This window comes from Tympanuchus pallidicinctus, unplaced genomic scaffold (genome assembly GCF_026119805.1).
Source record: "Tympanuchus pallidicinctus isolate F22 unplaced genomic scaffold, pur_lepc_1.0 scaffold25, whole genome shotgun sequence".
Taxonomy (NCBI): Eukaryota; Metazoa; Chordata; class Aves; order Galliformes; family Phasianidae; genus Tympanuchus; species Tympanuchus pallidicinctus.
This window is the reverse complement of record NW_026294742.1, coordinates 1453861-1474096: the sequence shown is the minus strand read 5'-3', so window position 1 is coordinate 1474096 and position 20236 is coordinate 1453861. Positions and strand designations below refer to the sequence as shown.

The window sequence follows — 20236 nt, the reverse complement described above, 5'->3', positions numbered from 1 at the left end:
ACGTGGCAGAAACAGCTGTTATGGCATAGGGATAAATGCATGGAGTGTGTAATACATCCTCCTGCGGCCTCTAATTGCATCTCTGAGACTTGCAGCTAGCCAGGTGTCCTGTATTGAGCCCTGTGTCACCTCCTCTGCCAGGCCTGTGCTCTGGGATGTACTACAAGGCTGTGTGGGAAGGTCAGGTTGGATCACTGCCTGTTTCACAGAGCCACAGCTTGATGAGCAACACATCTGTGCCATGTGCAGTGACAAGAGCCATGCAGGGAGAGCAACGGTGCTCGGGGCTCACAGAATCATGGGATCATTAAGGTTGGGAAAGATGCCTAAGATCCCCAAACCAAATCCCAACCCACCCCCACCGTGCCCACTGCCCATGTCCCCAGGGCCACATCTCCACATTCCTTGAACATCTCCAGAGTTGGTGACCACACCACTCCCTGGGCAGCCTGTTCCCTGCAGGAGAACCCAAGGAGAGCAGAACGCTCGCACTTCTGTTCCAGCAGACACAGTGGGGAAAAACTGTGAGCTGTGAAAAAAGTGATCTCTGGATGGAGGGATCAGAAGCATCCTTGCTGTGGCCCTGCTGCATGGCACGAGGTGACTGCCCATGCTCTGCAGGACAGACAGACAGACAGATGTAGGCTGGGGCACCAAGAGGTGAAAAAGAACCACTGTGCTCTCCCCAGGATCATGATCCCAGTTACATGAGGCTTCTGCAAGGCCAAGAGTGGGGCTCCATCCTCCCTCCAGCACTCGCCAGCAGCACTCATCAGCCCATGCATGCTCATTAGCCGCAGAAACGCTTCTGCCCTTTCGGCCTCTTGCTCAGTTCTTGGCTTTGGTGCAAACTGAATTACACCGTGTTTGTGTGTGAGCAAAACTTCCCCTGCTCTGCACCACCCCTCCCTCCTCCTCGCGCCCTGCTGTGTCCCTGGCATTAATGCAGGACCAGCGATGTCCCCACGCCTTCCCTGTAGCGCCCCCACATCTCCGACTCCCTGCACTTCACTCTGCCCACACAGCTTCGTTAGCAGCCCTCTGCCCGCAGACAGATCCCTGCTAATGATGGCAGCTCTTGGTGGAGCTGGAGCAGCGTGGGAGCCGCGGGGACGGGGCTGCGATGCTCTGCGTGGCCTTTCATCTCCGCAGTAATGAGGGATCACGGCCACACCTGGAGCATGGCAGGTGGGAGTGCTGGGCTGCCTGGTGGGGTGAGGGGGTCTCCAGGCTCCCACCCCTGGCAGGGAGGTGTCAGAGCAGGGCTGGGCTGTGGGATGGGTGCCTGCGGTGCGCAGCATGAGAGAAGCTGCCCACAGTGGGTGTGCAATGGAACAAGGTGTTGCTGGAAGCACGTCGCAGAGAATTACTTTGTCTAAAGGAAAACGAGAGTTCATTTAACCCCATAAAAGCTCTTTCAGTGCTGTGGGAGGACTGAACTGTCTCATGGGTGTAACTACCGCATGAAGCAGTGTTCTCTGCTCTCCTTCAATCCGTGTTGCCCTCCCTGCTCGCTGTGGCTTTCTATAGGGACTGGCTGTTTCTCTCTGTGCAAAGCGGTGTGAGATTGAAGCAGTGGGAGCTGGCTGGTGGTGACAGTTGGATGCTCAGCCCCCTGAAATCATAGGGGTATCTCCGTAAGTGGTGCTGCGTTAATTTACTGCCCTTTCACCGCTTCTTGGGGGCAGTGGTGGGAGAAGCAATGCGATTTCAGTGTCACTGAAGGCAAATTCATGGCTGTTCTGGTGGCACCATGTAAATTGGTTTCCTTCTTCATCTTTACCTCTAAATTACTCATTCCTAAACCTCTTAAAGACGGAGAACTGATCCCAGTAAGAATGCTCCCAGACAGCACGTTGGCAGCCATGTAGGCTCCAGAACCGATGCCAGGAGGACCCCACCATCCCACCCTGTGTCTCAGCATTGCCTCTGTGTCATGGAAGCTGCTGGTGGTGGGAAGAAAACCTGTGAGTACAGTGAGTCCTGGCTGACGCTGTAGCAGGACACACATCAATCCACTGTCCTGTGGGTTTTTATGAGCTTGATGCCCTTGGACACTTCATGGACACTTTCAACAACACCCTTGAGTGCAGAGCCAGCAAGATGGCAGAAGCCAAGGCAGCGAAGCACAGTGGGGATGCCCCCCACCCTCCCCATCTTTTCCCTTTGGCCCAATAACAGTTGGGGTTTTCTGGGGTCCGGGAGATGCTGCGGGAGCAGAGCCGCAGGCAGCGTGGTCGGGAGGTTCAGACACCGGCTAATCCTGTTAGGAAGGCAGTGGTTATTGCAGGGCTTCCAGCGGGACCTGCTAAATGAACCGTAATTCTGTAATGAGATTTCCTTTTCCCGGCCAGACTAAATGTTCTCGGCCACTGGGAATAAGAGGTTGGGGGAAAAAAATCAAAAGGAAAAAAAGTATCGGGGAGGGGGAAGCCTGTCCAAGGCTGTGTCAAGTCTCTGTTGCATTGGGGATGCACAGAGCTCTCAGATGCATCTGCTTGTTGCAGACATGGGCTGCAGGCTGCCCTGTGCTCCTGGGCTGCAGGGTGTTGACAGAACCTGGAGAGCAAGCAAATCCCATCCGAAGTTGTGATATCGCTCCGAATTTCGGAGAGGCCCAGAGGCTGTGTGTGAGGCAGCAGAGGGCTGGAAGGACGGGGGCATGCGAGGAGAAAACACGCTCTGGGAAAACAGAGGGTTCTTTGTGGAGGAGCTGAATGGCAAGAAGAAGTGTCCCAAGTGGGTTTTGTTCTGCCTCATGGCTACAAGGGGAGAGCAGTCGGGCTCCGTGGGGTCTGGGGCTCCTGCTGGGAGCTGCAGAGCCAGGGGCAGTGCTTCCACTCATTTCTGTCTTCCCTGATCCCGAGTTCACTCAGTTGTTGTTTTTATTGTTCTCCCCTTTCTTCCTGATCTTTCTCTTAGAGAATAGGGCAGTCTTGTATTTCTAAATGGGAACAGCAGCTCTTTGCCTGCCAAGCACAGGGCCAGGCTCTCTGGCCATGTAGGTGAGACGGGAGGCACCATCTGCAGCCTGCCCTGTACAGAGTGCCCCCAGCCCCCACCCATGGGCAGCTGAAGAAGGAGACAGCTCTCTGAGCCTTTTTCTCCACTTTTATATGGTGTACATTGGCCCCTGCCCTTCACATGCCTCCATTTCCCCATTGGTAAGAGAGGAGCTGGGAGATGGGTGTTTGTTTTCTGGCATTTTGTAGGGCAGTGCTTCACAGGACCAAGGAGTGCTCACTGTTGGGCTATTTTTCCTGATTTCAGCCTTTTTAGTGTTTTTGCCCACAAAGCCTTCCTCAGGCCTCAGGCTGCAGGGGCTCACGCTCTTTCCAGGCATTCCTTCCGTCCACTTTCGTAAGTTAATGGGGTTCATGGCACAGCTGTCCAGGGAGGGCTGGGGCCACCGTCCCTGGAGGTGGTGAAGGAGCATGGAGATGTGGCACTGAGAACCGTGGGCATTGGCATGGTGGGGCTGGGTGCTGGGGTTGGTCTGGGGATCTCAGAGGTCCTTTCCCACCTTACTGATTCCAGCATTCTGTGATTCACCCAGCTGTGCTCTTGCACCCCCAGCCTACCACAGCTGCATCCTTTTGACCAAATTGAATGGGAGGGTTGAGACATCAAAGCAATGAGGTTTTGGTGTGTGTCACCTGCACACACCATTGCATTGGGTCTCAGGTGACCTAAATGAGCATCCCCTGTTAGGGCTGGAACCTACAGGGTGCTGGTCAACTGGGGAGAAGCTAGTGTAGGAACATTTCTAATCTGGGAGGTCCTGCTAGCATTGTGAGATCACCTCAGTGCCCACCTTCAAGTGACACCAGGGTTGTTCTGTGTTCCTCTAATTACCAAAGTTGGCTTTGGAAGCAGCGGGCAGAGTTGCTGGGATCCAGTGGCTGCAGGTGAGTGGATTGCTGGGGGATCCAAAAAGCACCAAAAAGCTCTAAGTTGCTTTCAATTCCATGGAGGTGGTGAGCCCAGGGTGCCGAATGCTACAGCTGGGGCCTTGTGTCAGCATGGCAGCTTGTGGGGGGGCTGCTGGGATCTGGGCTGGGTTCTGTTGGCTCTGTTTCCTCCTTTTCCTGCTCTTGAAGAAAGATTTTGGTGGCAAGGGGAATGAATTGTCTGAACTGGAGGTGAAATGTCACGATGGTGCTGCTCCCCACGCAGTTGGCTCCTTTCAGCATTCGATTCCATCTTGGTTGAACTGGGAGAAGCTGCTTAATACCTCCAAATTACAGCAGCTTTTCAACATCCCATGGAAGTCATTCCAGAAATAAACCCAAATTCCTGGCAGTGCTTCTGCACAACCTTCTCACTGCTCGGTGGGAAGGCCGAGTGCCACTTTCGTGGGTTTTTTTGGCTGTGGGGAAAAAATGAAAGGGGGGAAATGCACAGCTCTGTGCCTCCCGTTGTTGCTTCTCTCCCTGCTGGCACGTGCATTTGGGATGGGGCAGCTCCTGTGCTGTTGCATGGCTTTGTCTGGAGGACCCTGTGTGAGCGATGCAAAGTGTGTCCTGGCACGTGCTGCTACCTACGTGTGCTGAAGCAGCAGGCTGGGGCTGGGATGAGCCTTCCTCACCATCACCAGCCCTGCTCACCATTGCTGAGCCTCTGGGCTATGTGCGTGGGGCTGCCCTGCTGCTGCTTTTAGGGTCAGGGATGGTGGGGTTCGCAGCTCACTCAGTCTCAATGAATGCCCAGCACGTGTTTCTGTATTTCCATGGGTCTGGAGGGTACGGCAGCCCCTCTTCACCCACCCCCAGTAGCACACGAGGGGCTTCACCAATGGGTAGCGGAATATTTCTGTCGCTTTCTTTGCAGCTTGTTTTCTGCTAGCAGGGTCTTTTTTTGGGAACGAAGAACTCGGCAGCAGCTGTGGCTCAGTTTCGGGCTGGCTTTGTGTTCCTCGTGCTGTGAATGCTCTGCAGATTGGGCTTATCAGCCCTGTCAGCCTGCTGCAGCCCTTCCGTGCTGCCCCGCGCCTGTTTACCCAGCGCTGCGCTGACGCAGTGCCCCTTCCTGCCTCTGTCCCACCCACCCCGAGGTCCCACACCGATAACTCTGAGATTAGAGATTTGGGTCTTAGACAAAGAGCTGTGGACCTGCAGCCCTCTGCTGTGCTGCTGCACAGGGAGGAATCTCCACCTAGACTGCTAAGGGTCGGCACAAAGTGACTTTGATGATTATCCTGTTAATTGACTCAAAGATTAAATAGCAACATCTGGGGGTCAGATCCTCCTGGAGAGGAGTGGGCACGCAGCAGGGACCCAGCTGCTGTACAGCACAGGGGATGGGCTGCCTTTTGCCAGCCTTAATGATCTCCATTCTGCTTATTTTTGGATGGTTTCTGAGGTCTCTTCCAACCCATCCTACGGTTCTACGATGCACATCTCACTGGTTCTATGGTTTCAGTGCAGCTCTGTGCTGCTGAGCACCTTCCCTCCATTTCCAGCTGCCTCAGATATTTGTGTTTGAAAGCGTTTGCATCTGAATAACCCAGGAGTCACTCCAGCCGCTCCAGCACGCGGACCAAGCGAGGTCTCTGAGCAGGTTTTTCATCTGTTCAAATTAGAGCCCGGATTTACGAGGCGTCCTTGGGCTTTGGTGTGTTTGTAAAACCTCCAGCGTGTCCTTAAAAGGAGGATGAAAACAATTTGGGTTTTGATGGGGAGGTGTGGGGCTGGCGCGGGAGGGACGCGGTGCGAAACTCGTGGAGGCAGAGCATCATGTTTTGAAGTAAGGAGAAAGAAACACAGAAAGGGAAGACAGACAGGTACAGCTCTGCCCTGTAACAGTGATGAAACATTAATTCATCCCCCTGGAATTTCTTGTTTGTGAGCTGCCATAATTTCATTTCTTTGGTGTCTGTATGAAGCTGGAGTTAGTTTAATGCCAGAAGCCAAATACTCTCCAACTAATATCTCTTTATTAGATTTGTGAGTGAGTGTGTGTGTGAGAGAGAGTTCCTTATAACCTACTTTATGCCATTGGAGGTGGTGTGATGCACTCTGAAAGACTCAATCCAGCCCCGTGACCCACGGTGACGTGAGGCTGTAGGGTTTGACTTTTTGATGCCATTTCCAAGTTGGTTTTATTTTTGCCCCAAATGTATCCTAACTGTCACCAAGCCGGGGACTCCCAGGCCCTCAGCCCTGCGGTGCCAGCCAGCAGTGCGGGCTCACTGCCACCCATAGGCAGCTCCAGCATCCGCACCCGCTCCGAAGTGGAGCAGGGATAGAAATCCTGGGATTTGTCCCAAATCGCTGCCAGACCCCCATCAGCTGGCGGCTGTGTGCGTCTGTGTGTGCGCGGTGCCATCGGCTCCTTAAGCTTTGGGTATAAATACGTTCAGCTCTTTCTTTATTCCCGTCGCAGTAATCCCTTGGACGCATTTCGGGCTGCATGGAAATAGCAGCCGGGTGACTGCTGTGTGTGTGTGTGTGTGTGTGTGTGTGTGGGATCTGCACTGCTGCCTGCAGGGCATCTCTGAGCACATCCCCCCACTGTTGGGAACCCCCCCGACCCCTGCAGCTCCCAATGGAGGTGGGTGAAGCTGAGGGGAGGGCAGTGAGCCCCGGATGGGGGGAGAAGGGGCGAGCGAAGCGCTGTGTTTATATTTGGCTCCCATAACACCGCGAGCATATGGCTGGAGGCAAATGGCACTGAGCTGCTTTCGTGGCAAGGGGGAGCGTGGGAAGGGGCAGGGGCAGGTGCTGTCCCCCGCCACAAGCTGAGCTGGGCAATCTCTTGCTCATAGTGCTGTTTGCATTCAGTGCATGGCTGGGGCGTGGGGTGACTTGTGCACATGTCTTCCCTGTGGCTCTGGGCTCCCTGGGCTGGGTGGGACAAGGTTACAGGAGTGTAATCCCCATGGAGAAATCCTGCCCCGAGTGTTCTTTGCTGGAGGAGGAAAGGTGCAAATGTTGGTTGTCACACTGAGACCTTTTCCAACCCCAGCATCTGGAGGTGGCTGCTATGACGCAGCTGGAGGCTGAGTCCCCTGGTGCAGGATGTGCGGAGGCCACCAGCTCCTTCTGATGCCTGCACTGTGCTGTGGGCTTCGTGGGCAAAGCTTCAGCCAGCACAGAAGTGAGCACTGCTCTGCTGAGTGTTATGCAGGGCAGCGTCCTGGGAGGAGGAGGATGATGGTTATCCTAGCGACACATGGAACACAGCTTGCTTTCTTCCTAGTGGGTCTTGTGTGGTTGTTAGTGGGGTAGGTGGACAGGACAACCAGAGCTGGCTGCTGGGAGCCCCTCTGTCTGGAGCCCAGCACCCATTACTCTGATCCCTGACTTTTTTTTTCCTCTCCAGCAGAGTAGGATATGGATCTCACATCACGAATCAAGGGAAGAAGTTCTTGGGCTGCCCAGGCTGAAGGTGACAACTTTTGGCCCGTGACCACGTCACGAAGCCTTTCTTTGCCTGCATGCCCCCACCCCATGCAGCTCACCCCTCTGTGGGGCAGGCTTCCCTGCCCGATGGAGCACAGCAGATGTCATTTAGAAGCTTGCTATTAAATTAGTCCTCCTGCATCTAAATAGGCATAATTATGTTTTCATTAGCCCCAGACAGTGCGTTACAGCTTGATGTATGAGTAGAGAGAGGAGCAGGGGGGGTGCAGCCCCAAAAGTGCTGCTGCCATCCTCTCCTGTTTGCCAGCTCTGTGAGAGTCCCCGTTCAGCAGGGAGGATCAGGGCTGCTTGCTTTGCCCTCCCTGAGGGAAGTTTTGTCATTTAGTCACCCGCTGTGCCATGGTTTATCCATGAGCATCCTGAGCACCGGGCAGCCGTGGCCGTGTGCTGGGCTGCAGATGTGTTTCTCTGCTCCAGGGGAGCTGCCCCTGTGCTCTGGGAGGGGGCTGCATGCAGGTGAGCTCCTGCCCAAGCTCCCAGTGGGGTTTATATAATATTATATATCTATAATTATGTGTTTGTTGTTGCCATGGGAATGAGCACAATTGCAAAGCCTGGAGACTGATGTCAAGCCTGGGTCTGTACTGGGCCTTTTTGGGGGCAGGGGCAGGTCGGAAGGGGAAGTGGAGAGAGGAGGAGCCCCTTCCCTGCACTCTCCCCCATGTGCAGCCCCTGCACAGTGCCCAGCTCTTCAGTGGGGGACACTGGTGCCACCTGCCCTGGGCTCAGGGGTGCATGGACGAGATTGGAGGGAGGCTGCTTGCTATCAGGGAAAAAGGGAACCCCATTGTCTCATTGCCCCCTACAGCAGCACGGTGCAGGGAGAGGGCTGTAGCTGTCTGGGGGTGTGGGGCTGGGTGGGGGGCTGAGCTGGCTGAGCCCCCCTGCCCCGGGGTATGCTGTGGAGGGCTGCAGGGCAAGGAGTGGGGCTTTCCAGCAACAAGCGGGGGCCGGGGGGGGGGGGAGGGAGGGGGTCTCTCGGCTCTTTAATTGATAAGGGAGCTGAGGAGGGGGTGATTCTCATCATTAAGGGGAGGGAAGGGGGGGAAGCCAGGCTGGAAATGAGGTTATATAAAAGATGTATGATTTGGAGAGCGGAGTGTCTCCTAATGAGGGCTGCACCGGCTCGCTCCACACCCATAAAAACCCGGGTTGGACGTCAAAGCGGATTCGTTTCGGTGATGCTGGGATAAAGGGGCGCAGCGAGGAGCGCTCCCTCCCCGCACAGCACCGCGCTCGTCCCTCCGCAGCTGCCGGGAGCGAAGCGATGCTCCGGGCACGGACGAGGACGGGGACGGCTCAGCTCCGCCGCACGGTAGGTGGTGGGACGGTGTGAGGGGGGGGAAATGCCCCCAAACCCACACTGCTTCTCCGGGAAACTTTGCGGTGCGGGAACCCCGCGGCACCCCGCAGCCCTAGGTATGTCCCCTCCGCGCTCCTTCTTACCCCGGGGCGATCCGCCGCAAACTTCATCCACCGGGTCCCCCCTTGGCGCCCCCGGGATTGGGGGGGCTGAGACAGCTGCGGGGGGAGCGCAGTTCTTGTCTCCCTTCCCCGCAACTCTTTGCAGTAAGTTTGCATGGGGAGAGCGGCATAGCGGTGTGCTGGGGTGGGGGAAGGCACAGGCAGGGGTAGGGGCAGTTTTCTGGGGGGGGGGGGGGGAGGGGAAGGGGCAGTTTAACAGGAGCAGGCGGACGGTTTGCGTGGGGAAGGCAGGGGGCCAATTTGGCTGGAAAGGGCGGGCAGTGTGCCCGGGACGGGCGGCAATTTGCCCGAAGAAGGGGCGGGGGGGGGGCGGATGTAATTAGTCAGGCAGCGGCTGGGGTAGGGAAGCAGCAGGTCTGGGTCGAAGAGGGGAGGGGAAGGGGGGCGGGTATTGATTCCTGTAGGATGCGCGGGGTCCCGGGGTGGAATGTAGGTTCTCGGGCAGCACTCTGCAGGTCAGCAGGGGAGGGGGAGGGGGCAGAGCTGCGGGATCCCGGGGGCAGAGCTGTGGGATCCCGGGGATCGCGGGCTCCCATCGGACCCAGAGCCGCTCCCCGATGGCCGCGGCGCTGCCGGAGCTGTCCAGGGTGCTGAACGCGCGCCCCGACCGCACCCTTTGCCCCCACCCCGGCTCTGCGCGGGGCTCGAGGCTGCTGGTTATGCCCCTTCACCTTCCCACCCCCTGCCCCCGCCTCCCCACGCAGTGCTGCTCCGCCTGCCCCACGCGTGTTACCTTCGTCTCCAGGGCAGTGGGATGGGGAGGGAGCGAGGTCTGCTTGGGGAAGGGGTGTACCGGTACAATCCCGCATCAAAACCCTGGGATTCAAGGCTGGCTTCTGCCCCAACCCCACAGGAACAGTCTGAACCTGATCTCTTGTTTGTCCCCACCTGGGCACAGCGGGTCTCAATAGTCCCCTCTGCAGCACAGCTGGGAGCTGCGGTGTAGGGAGCGCAGGAGCTGAACCCAACTGGCCCTGCCTGCGCTCCCACTCTCAGCTTGCTTTGTACACAGCAGCTGGGGTGGTGGAAAGCTTTTGATGGAAAGCTTTGGGTTTTCTCTGGCAAAACGGAAAAGAACCTCTGTGCACACACTGAGCCCCTGGTGCTGGGGTGGGTGTCGGTGGGTATCACTCCCCACTGCTCTCCCTGCAGGGCATTTCCCCGCTCAGCTCCACAGCCCAGGTGCAGACATTTTCTTCCAACGCTTTCAAGTTACGACTGTCATGAGGAAATTCTGGCAGGCAACTTGACAATTATCTGCTGAGTCCCCGAGGAGCTGATCCGCCTCTCACTGATATTGAGGGGAAGTGTCTCCTTCCTTCTGGTGGGAGGTGTGTGGGATTGCAGGGCTGGGGGCCCACTGCTGTGTGTGCCAGCTCCTTCTCTGCCACCCTTTCTCTGCATCCCCCACTGCTGGGGCTCAGGATGCAGAACAGGACATGGATGGAGAGCTGTGGGGAGGTTTTGTGGTGGGGGTGTACAAAATAACACTGTGCTGTAGATGTCCAGCTGCAGACCTTTGCTATTCCTTTCAAGCTAAAGGTCTCTGGTGGGGAAGTCTTCTTTTGAAGAGTTTGATTTTTGTGTCAGCAATTTCGTCCTCTGTTTCCTTACAGCTTATGTCACCCAGAATATTTTCTTACTGCTGCCACCAGCAGCCCACCACTCCAGCTTTTGAACGTGCCTGTGTTTGCAAACAAACACCTGGTGCGAAGCCTCTCCTGGCACAGCCGTGGTTCGGGGCAATATTGCACTAATGAGACATCTGCGCCGGGAGCAGCGTTGCGCTCCCCTGAGAGCAGCTCTGAGCTCTCACGCCCTTTGCTTTCCACCCATTCCCACTGCCAGGCATGGAGCGTGAGCTCCAGAGAGGCCATCTTAGGCGGGGGCATCGCTGCCTCGTGCCCGGGGCTGAGCGTTCTGACAGGGGCCCTTGGGGGTGTTGTGACCCTCTTGGTTTTATTTCTTCCCCCCCCTCCCAGCTGCCTGCCTCGCGTATTTTGTGTTTTGTGTTTCTGTAGTGAGTCTGTACAAAAGGCTCAGGAAATCTGCCAGATTGCCCAAATCAGCTCCTGAAAACAACTATATATAGTAACCGATAAGTCACATGAGCTCGGCACGCATAGATTAGCATTTACCTTTCCCGAGTAACGAGGGTATTGTCTGGTACTTGTTGATACCATCAGTTTTGACTAAAGAAAGACAACCCCGATAGAAAGGGACCGGTTCTGACAGAGTACAAATGAGAGTGAAAAGCCCTCGCTCTGCTCCCGCTGCTCTGATTGTATCTGTGTATTAAGTGAAATCTATAGATGTGATCCGATCTCTTGTACGTATCCAAAAATAAACACATTGTGTCCCGAGGAGAGAAGGAGCTGTAAGCCACTGTCTGTGACTGGAGCTGGATGAAAGCACGTTTGCTTCCATCTGCTTCTCCCCCAGGAGCCCCGCTGGGCTGTGTGATGCCAGAGCCCAAGCCCTGCAAGGCAGCTGCAATGTGAGGTAAACCAGCACCAACCCGGAGCTCAGGGTACGGCCACAGGAACCAGCAACCTGCTCTGTAGATCTATGGCTGTGAAGCCCGTATGCTATCGGAACGTTGATCCACATGCAGAACGTTGAAGCCTGCAAGTGCTGCATGTGTGTAGATAAAACTGGAGGTATTTATGCTAATACAACTCTTTCTATAGCCCCTCTTTTGCATGACAATTCCGAAATGCTTTATGAGATCCCGCAGTACCCTTCTAGGGCAGGCTTGTCTTAATCCCATTTTGCAGACTTTCAGGCTTATGCTTTCAGACACGCTGAAAGCACGCAGCCCATCCTTGCTGTTAGAGTCATAAAATCTGGCTGTTTTCTGAGCAGAACTCACCCTTCGTCCCTCAGTCCACAGAGCTGTGGCTCAGCTGAGGGCACCGGTCCCATTGGGGTGCTTCAGCCAGAGGAGGCACAGGGTGGTCCCACGAGCTAGGGGAGTTGAGCATTGGGGCAGCACCAGCAGCACAATGCTGGAAGCTGAAAAGTCTGCATCCCCCCACCCCAATCGTGCTCAAATCAGAGCCAAAGCCCTCTGCGGGACAAGGGATGGGTCCCAGGAGGGCACTGCTGCTGCTGTCGGTGCTATGGCAACACGTGCTGATGGAAAACCCAGGGGATGGTGCAACCAGGAGCTCGGAGCCCGATGTTTTCCAGAGGTTTGCATGTAGTGGCACAAAGCAGTCTTGGTGCAAGGTGGTGACAATGAGGTGAGTTCCCACTCAGCGTCCTGGAGGGGTGACCAACCCCATTGGAGCACTGAGCCAGGAGCTTCACTCCCGGCAGTGGCCCCATCGACGCTGATGGCTCAGGAGTTGCAGCCTGAGCCAACCTGCTGCAATTTCAGATTCTCTTTTTCCTTTATTCCAAATGGAGCCACGATTCCTCTCTCGTGCTGGGACTGGGTTTCAGCGCCATCCATCACGCGGCATTTTCTCATTTATTTCCCATCTACCTATTTTGTCATTTAGGACAAAGCGTTGTTGTGTTAACACGGCTCTCATTTGTCACATTGGAGCCGCTGGTGCAACTCCAATCCTCTCAGCAAATTGATCGTGGCGAAATTTATGCTTTGCAGATGGGCCGAGCCCTGATAGGAACATCAGTTTGCGGCGGCGTTAGTGGCGGAACTGACGGTTTTATCTGAACTCTGTTTCAGTGCGCACCGCAGGCGCCAAGAAAATATTGTACGAAACAGTAAAATAGAAACGGCAGCCGTGCTACGGAAATATGTTCAGCCTCGAACTCCAAATTAAAACAAAACCGGGTTTCTGTCAGCCAAAAAAAAAAAAAAAAAAAAAAGATTTTGTCAACAGAGTTGTCTTGGCAACACTGGAACCGATCACCTCGCAGCCTGCCCGGTGTGGGGCACCAGGTGGGGCAGGGTGCAGGTGAATCACGGTGCTCTGATGGGTCGTGGTGGCGTTTTGGTGGTACTGAGGCGACGGGGACACGGAGCGCACGGGATGCGCAGACTGGACCAGGCTTCCTTTGGTTGTTTAATTCGCTACGGAGAGATGGTTTGGGTGGACACCAAAGGCAGTGGTTGTGTAGGTGTGCAGGTCAAAGGGATTTGGGGCTGCCTAAAGGCGGGGGGCTTCAGCTCAGATTTGTGGTGATGAGCAAACGCGTAAAAATCTGCCTTCCCTAAAGCAAAGCCCTGGGTGCTGCCATGGGGTTGGTTGTCGTGTGAGCGGCAAAACAATTCCATGATTCAGTTCACACCTGGTGTAAGTTGGGTTTGTCAGGAAGGTGCAGCAAATGCAGTGCAGTGCCCCAGGTCCCAGCAGTAGGGATGGGATGGAGGACAGGGCTGTGGGTCTTGGCTGCAGCTGCGTGCGAACATCAGAAGGGCTGGAGGGAAGTGGAAGGAAGGGCACACAGGTACGGCGTGGTCTGAGCACGCAGAAGGGCTGGCATGAGCGAGCTGCCTGCCAGTGAATCACTTTAATGCTCCATTTTCAGATGCACAAACATGCCGGTTTACAGTAACTGTGCATATGTTGCATCCCATTGCTCCTCATCAGAGTCGCTGACGCTCCACGGGTTGTAAAAATTAAACGGGCATAAATCCATCAGCCCTGGGGTTCTGCGTTGAGCGGCATAAATCCCACGAAAACTAATTAAATAAGACAATGGTGTCCATTTAAAGCTGGCACGTAGAAATGTGAGCCATTACCGCAGTGATGATTTACGAGAGATGAGACTTGAAATCACATTGTGAGGGCAGGGGCGTGCAGGGTGCCCACGCCAGAGGCCCTGGGTCCGTGCCGGCTCTGCCCAGCCCGCAGGTTGTGGCTGTGATGAGCAATGGATTGTGCTCAGGGAAGGAGATTTATTTCCCCTCCACTTTGCTTTTTAAATCAAATCACCAATTAAGGCATGTGCTGGAGTTTGTTGCTTGGAATGTTATCTGGTCGTTCGGAATGCTTTTCTCTGTTGGCTCGCATAAGACTTTTGAGGCCCTGGAGCATGTCCAGCGAAGGGACCCCAGCTGTGCAGGGTCTGGAGCACATGTCTTATGGGGAGCAGATGAGGGAGCTGGGATGGCTCAGTCTGGAGAAGAGGAGGCTCAGAGGAGACCTTATTGCTCTCTGCAACTCCTGAAAGGAGGCTGTGGTGGGGTAGAGTGGGGTACACTCCCAGGTAGCAGCAATAGAATGAGAGAGAATGTTCTTAAGCTGTGCCAGCGGAGGCTCAGATTGGGTATTAGCAAGAATTTCTTCTCCAAAAAAGTGGTGATGCAGTGGCTCAGGCTGCCTAAGGAGCAGGAGGGTCTGCCATCCCTGCAGGTGTTTAAGGAACGTGGAGATGTGTCACTGAGAGACACTGTCAGTGAGCACGGCAGGGTTCAGCTGGAGTCGAACTTGGGGATCCGAGGGGTCTTTTCCTACCCTAATGATTCTATGATTTGTTCCTTATGCAACTGCCCTTGAAGCTGCACTATGCCCCTACACCTGCCATAGGGGTACGTGTGCTGCACCTATTCTTGCACTGGTTAGTGCCCACAAAATGAGGCACAGCTGCACAGGTGGATGTTGAGACTGGAGGGAGTTAATGCTTCGGTGATACTGCAACGAGATTCTGAAAGCTTGCAGCTCTGCAGCGCTTGCTGCCTTCTGGGAATTCAACTTGGCTTCCTCTGGTTTATGCTTCAGAAGTTGAGGGAAACTGAGGCAGAGTCAGACAGCCCAGCAGGGGATGTGTAATGCACTGGGGGCACACAGCACCAGCCCCCCTCCAGGCTGAAATACATTTCCGTGCAAGTAGAGCTCAGTGACAACACTCACTGTGCTGATCTGAAGGACTGAGACGGCAGCTCTGAACACCCGACCTGACACACCTGCTGCTGCTGCCGGCTGCATAAATCAGGCTGCTAATGGTGCTTGGAGGCAGCGCCGAGCCCAGCAACCCACACCGCCAGCACAGCATCTCCCTGAGACATCGCGTGGAGTCGGTGCTCTGGAGCTCATCTAAATCACGCCCCGTGGTAGAAAGGCAGCACTGAGCACAGAGGGCAGCGTGTTCTGGGGCCGTGGGGATTTATCCTTGCAGTGAATGCAGCGCTGGGCTTGTTGTGAGTATATTGCATGGGCTCTATATGCACTGTTGCAGCCGTGACTAATGCAAAGCAAGCACTGCGGCTGACCCCACGGCGGGGAGGCTGGTGGCCCTGCATTGAGTGCTGCTCACACAGCTCTCAGAGCCATTTGTTACTACATCGTGTTGGAAATGAATCCTGCACGGCTCAGTCTTGCCCGGGATTTGGGGTCCTGATGACCTCCTCAGAACTGGAGACGTGGGGCTGGGGATGTGGAGATGGGATGGAGAAGGAAGGAGTTGGTCCTTTGGGCACAGCTGGTGATGCTGAAGGTGCAAACATCCCCACTGTGGTGCCTCTGGGGATGAGGAGGATTCTGCCACATCAGTGCTTTCAGTTTGCAGACCTAGTGCCCTCCGTTTCCTTCCCAAAATTCAGGTTTAGCAAGAAACACCATTTGCATCTCAGCTGGCTGCGAAACGCCACAGCACAGCTCCCGAGAGAAACATCTCCAGGGCACCTCAGAAATGCCAGAGGAACACAGAGTGGGTTTGGGAGCTGCCGTTAGCAGTGTGAGCACAAAGCCCCATTGGCAACCAATGACCCGTGGGCGCTGTGCAGTCATGCACAGAGCCCCCAGGAGTTGGGGCTGGCTTGCTACCAGTGCAGACAGCTTGTGGGGAGCTGCTGGGCTCGGGGGAGCCCCGCTTTGTACTTCAGTGCTAGAGTACGGGAAAAGGAGGAGCTAAGCTGTGATCCCATCAGGCAGGCTTAAAAACGCCTGTCAGTGCAAAGAGCTCAGTGAGAGCCCGGGTGAGAGGAGCTGACTGTACTTTCCTACCACCTCGCTTTGCTACTGGCTGCTGCCTTACCTCCTGGTGCATTGAAACGGGCTCAGTGGGAAGGTACCGATGGGCCAGATTGTGCCCTGGGCAGGGATATGGATCCCACTCCCCCGACACATCTCATGTATCGGGTTGGAGACGCTCAGCAAAACATAGGCAGATCTCCAGCAGAACCCTGTGGAGCTCCACACTGCTCTGCTTTGCACAGCGTGCTCAGGAATTTCTGCTCCTGGATAAGAGAGGGCAGGGCGTGAGCTGGGCTGTCCTGCAGCCCTTCCAGCTCCCTGCTCCACCTTTCCATCCCCTCCTGAGCAGACAGTGAGGATTGCTCTGCAGGAGAGTGAGGACTGTGAGGAGCTGTAGCGCGGTGGCTGATATCTGCAGGGCTGGGCTGCTCCATGTGGGTGTCCGTGGCACTTTCTATCTACCCCGTGTCACTTCTTCCTCTCTCTTTGTTATCTTCTCCCCTAGATAAAGCAGCTGTTGGCCCACCCGCAGCCTGAGTAGCTCACGGGATGCTCTGTGGGACCTGGCACTGAACTGCTGCCTGATGCTCGCTGAGCGATGCCCCCGCTGCCCCTCACCCTGCTGACACCTGCTGCAAGGATGCTGCAGGCAGAGCCCCGAGGTGTGCTGCAGTGAGACGAGGTGCTCAAAGCCCCATCGTGCCCCGGTTCTCAGCATCCAGCTCCCAGCCTGCAGGTGGCTGCCATGGAGGAGAACGCCTTCAGCGTGCAGCAGCTGCAGCCCAACGTCATCTCGGTGAGGCTGTTCAAGCGCAAGGTGGGGGGCCTGGGCTTCCTGGTGAAGGAGCGCGTCAGCAAGCCGCCCGTCATCGTCTCCGACCTGATCCGGGGAGGAGCTGCTGAGCAGAGTGGCCTCGTGCAGGCTGGGGACATCATTTTAGCTGTCAATGGGCGGCCCTTGGTGGACACCAGCTACGAGAGCGCGCTGGAGATCCTGAGGAGCATCGCCTCCGAGACCTACGTGGTGCTCATCCTGCGCGGCCCCGAGGGCTTCACCACTCACCTGGAGACCACCTTTGCAGGCGACGGGACGCCCAAAACCATCCGTGTCACCCGGCCCCTCTGCCCTGCACCCAGAGCCGTTGAGTTGTCCAACCCCAACCTCCACGGCCAGGAACTGCCTGCAGCCATGGGTTCTCTCTGGACCAGGGAGACGGGGCGGGATGTGGAGCCCGTGGTCCATGTCAACGGGTTGGTCACCGGCCCCAGAGGGCAGGATGGCAACAAGGGGAAGGACAGCGCCTGCAGCCACCTCTGTCTCAATGGCGGAGTGGAAGACAACGAGCTTCTCAAGGAGATTGAGCCTGTCCTGGACCTCCTGAAGAGCAGCAGTAAGGACGGCGGTGGAGATGTGCCCTGCAAGGTAGAGACAAGGGATATAGAAGTCCAGGTGGACTGGTAGGTCCCTGCATGCATTTTTTACCTTGGGTGCGATGCGCTGGTGTTCGGTGGTGGAGCTGCTGGTAGATGGCTCCCAAAATCATCATACAACGCAGCGGGATGGGAATGGGATGCAGGGAAAGAAGGGAAGCTATTGTGAGGGATAGATGAAAAGGATGGAAAATTTGGAGCAGGTGGCAGAAGAAAGGGAGATGCGGGAGCTGGGGAGGCTTAGGAAATAAATAGCATGTTGTGCTGATTTGATGGGTGATGTAAAGACCCAAGTCCCCGGGCACATCAGAGTGCTCCAAGAGCATTTCTTTGCTGGGACAGCTGCGGTGTTGCAGCAGAGCCCCGGGGGCATGGAGCAGCCCCATCCCTGTGTCCCCTTGTCCCCAGCCCAGCAGCCGTATCTCCACCAAGGAAATTCTGCTCTGGTTGAGGGAAACGAAAAATATGTTTGTTTTTTTTTTTCTTTGAGGAATCTCTTCTACTCTCGAAGAGATTAAACTGAAGCACTCTAAATTCACTGAAATTGAAGGACCTCAAACCAACAAAAATATTAACAAAGTGGGTACTTCAAAGCTCAACTCCTTCACTTCCCAATACCCTTTAAAAATCTATATAAGTGGCTTGGAGTTGAAAATCCACTTTTCAATCGAAATTAGCCTTCCGTCTTCTGACTGATGAGGAGCTGCAGCCCCGCTCCTGCGGCAGGACGGGAGAAACTGGGAGGGGGGGAATGTGCTTGGGGGATTTGTTGGGAGCTGTGCTGCAGGGAAAGGGCAGCCTGCACCCTCCGCTGCAGATGGGTCCCCTCCTCTGCTTGGTCGTAGCTTGGCATTGGGAAGGGCTTCTGCAGGGAGAGTTTTCTTGGTTTGGAGATGTGCAGAAAGGTCAGGGACTGATGGAGAGCGGAAAGATGTGTTGGTCGATGCCAAAGAAATGCCCCAGACTAAGCAAGCCTTGATGGATTGATGGTACTGCAGGCAGGGGTTTCTCCAGGCTGGGGGGAATGCGCGAAGCTGACATTAATCAAAACAGCAATAGGGCTCTGACTAATTATCAGGAGGGTGCAAACCCTTGCCCAAGGTTGACCTCCAGACCCACAGCCCGGACCCCTTGGCCATCAATCCAGGTGCCGGGCCCCACCCCGCTCCATCTCCATCTTTCCCTGGTGCTGACCTTCACTGCCTGCAGCGATTGTCAGAGCCGCTCGGGCTGCTGAGCTCTGACAGCTCTCCCAGGGCACGGAGGGGCAGCATGGGGCTGAGGTTATCCGTGAGCAGCAGAACGTTCCCTGCTCAAAGTGGGCTTTGCTGAAAGCGATGCGAATTACACCTGATGCTGTGGGATCTCAGCACTGCTTCTCGTAAGAAAGATGGGAAGTTTGCATAGCAAAAAAAAAATCATTTCATCCCCAACCCCTGCAGCCAGGGTCTGTGCTCCTGCAGTGACCCATCCTCAGCTCCTTGCCTGTTTTGAGGCGCCCCACGGACATGGTGCATGTTCACGGGATGAGCCAAGGCTGAACGTCCGCTCCATGGCTGGAGCTGTCTGCTGTGAGGTCGGTCATAAATCAGCGTAGAAGTGGGGAGCAAGGTATGATGAGAGCTGGCATTTCTGCCACGAGGCTCACCGTGGGCTAGAAAATAAAAATAGAGTTTGATTCACTCCCTGCCAGCGAACCTAGGTCTGCTTTCCCTCTGAGCTCTGGGGAGATTGTCATGTCCCATCTTTCCTCCCTCTCCACCCCGTCGAGTTGCTGTGATTTATTTTTCTGCTCAGGTCAGCTCCCTAACACAAGTGGCGCGATGGAAATGGCAGTGTGGGGGCCTGGGAGGGAGCAGAGTGCTGGGAGCAGGGATTCTGTTTACGAAGGGTTTCAGGCTCCATCCTGCATTGGAATAAACCCCGTAATTTTGCAGTTCTATACAAGAAAATTCTCTTCCTCCCACCTCCCTCGCTGCCGCCAAAATCTCTTTGTGTTGCTCAAAACATTTCATTTGCATTTCTGATGTCTTCATTATTCTGCACTTGGACACAAAACTTTAAAACCTCTGAAATGAAAGGTTCCCTGGGACTATCATGTGACTGCATTCTGTGACATGGTGAAGCTCAAAGCCTTGGCAGTGAGCAGCCCTCCCCTTCCTCCTCACCACGCCGACTGCACTGGGCTCTCCCAGGGGGGCTCTTGGTACCTTGCATGTGGCTGCAGATCAGGCACTGAGGCTGAGCTCCTCTGGATGCCCTTTGAGCATGGCTGGAAGGGAACCAGGACAGTTGTGGGTCATGCCTGACATTGGCTTGAGTGATGCTGGGATCAACTGGGGTATTGCAGTCTCTTCCCAGGTCTTTATCTGCCAGCACCCATTCAACCCCGTTTAGCACCCTCCTATGGCATCGCACGGCCTCTCTGAAGCTCTGCTCCACTCTTCTCAGTTCCTGCACTGGTTGCCTTGACCCTGAGAACTGCTCTTGTAACGAGTGGGGCTGTGGTGCTTTCCCATGTGGTGACCGTCCCGCATGGGCCCCAAACTCTCGGCACCTCAGCTGGGATGGAGCCATGTCTCAGTAGCATCCCAGCCCCCAGCGTGCGGCCATCCCTGCCACCTCACCCAAATTGGCCCCTGGGGATGGCAGCAGCCGGTTGTGCCTCTCATCTCTGCCTGGGAAATCAGAGCTTGCTGCCAAGCAAATTCAAAGGAGCCGAGTGACAAACTTCTTCTTCTTTTTTTTTTTTTTTTTGCTCATATATTTATATTTTTTTTTCCCTTCCTTTTTGGAAAAGCTTTGGAGATGTTTCTCAAAGGGCTGCTCTCAGCAACTTCCTTTCTGCTTCATCACTCCGAGCACTGCAACATCATCAAATTAGTCAAAAGAAAACAGTGGTGCCTCTCATTTTCCCAAACAGCCAGATGCTCCTTCCGAGGTGAGACAGCATCTGCACGGCTGGGGGAGGACAGGATTCCTCTGCCTTTTTTTAAGCAGTCGTTTTAC

The 20236-nt window shown here is 55.3% G+C and overlaps 1 protein-coding gene across 2 annotated transcripts in view; it reads left to right on the top strand.

Moving 5' to 3' along the window:
* NOS1 (nitric oxide synthase 1) overlaps positions 1-20236 on the top strand; it is a 57233-nt gene that overhangs the window by 5216 nt on the left and 31781 nt on the right. For both annotated transcript variants that reach the window (XM_052689817.1, XM_052689816.1), the window contains exon 2: positions 16302-17254. In XM_052689817.1, coding sequence (XP_052545777.1) covers positions 16542-17254 — 713 coding nt within the window. In that variant the 5' untranslated portion in view covers positions 16302-16541. The remainder of the gene's footprint in view (positions 1-16301; positions 17255-20236) is intronic.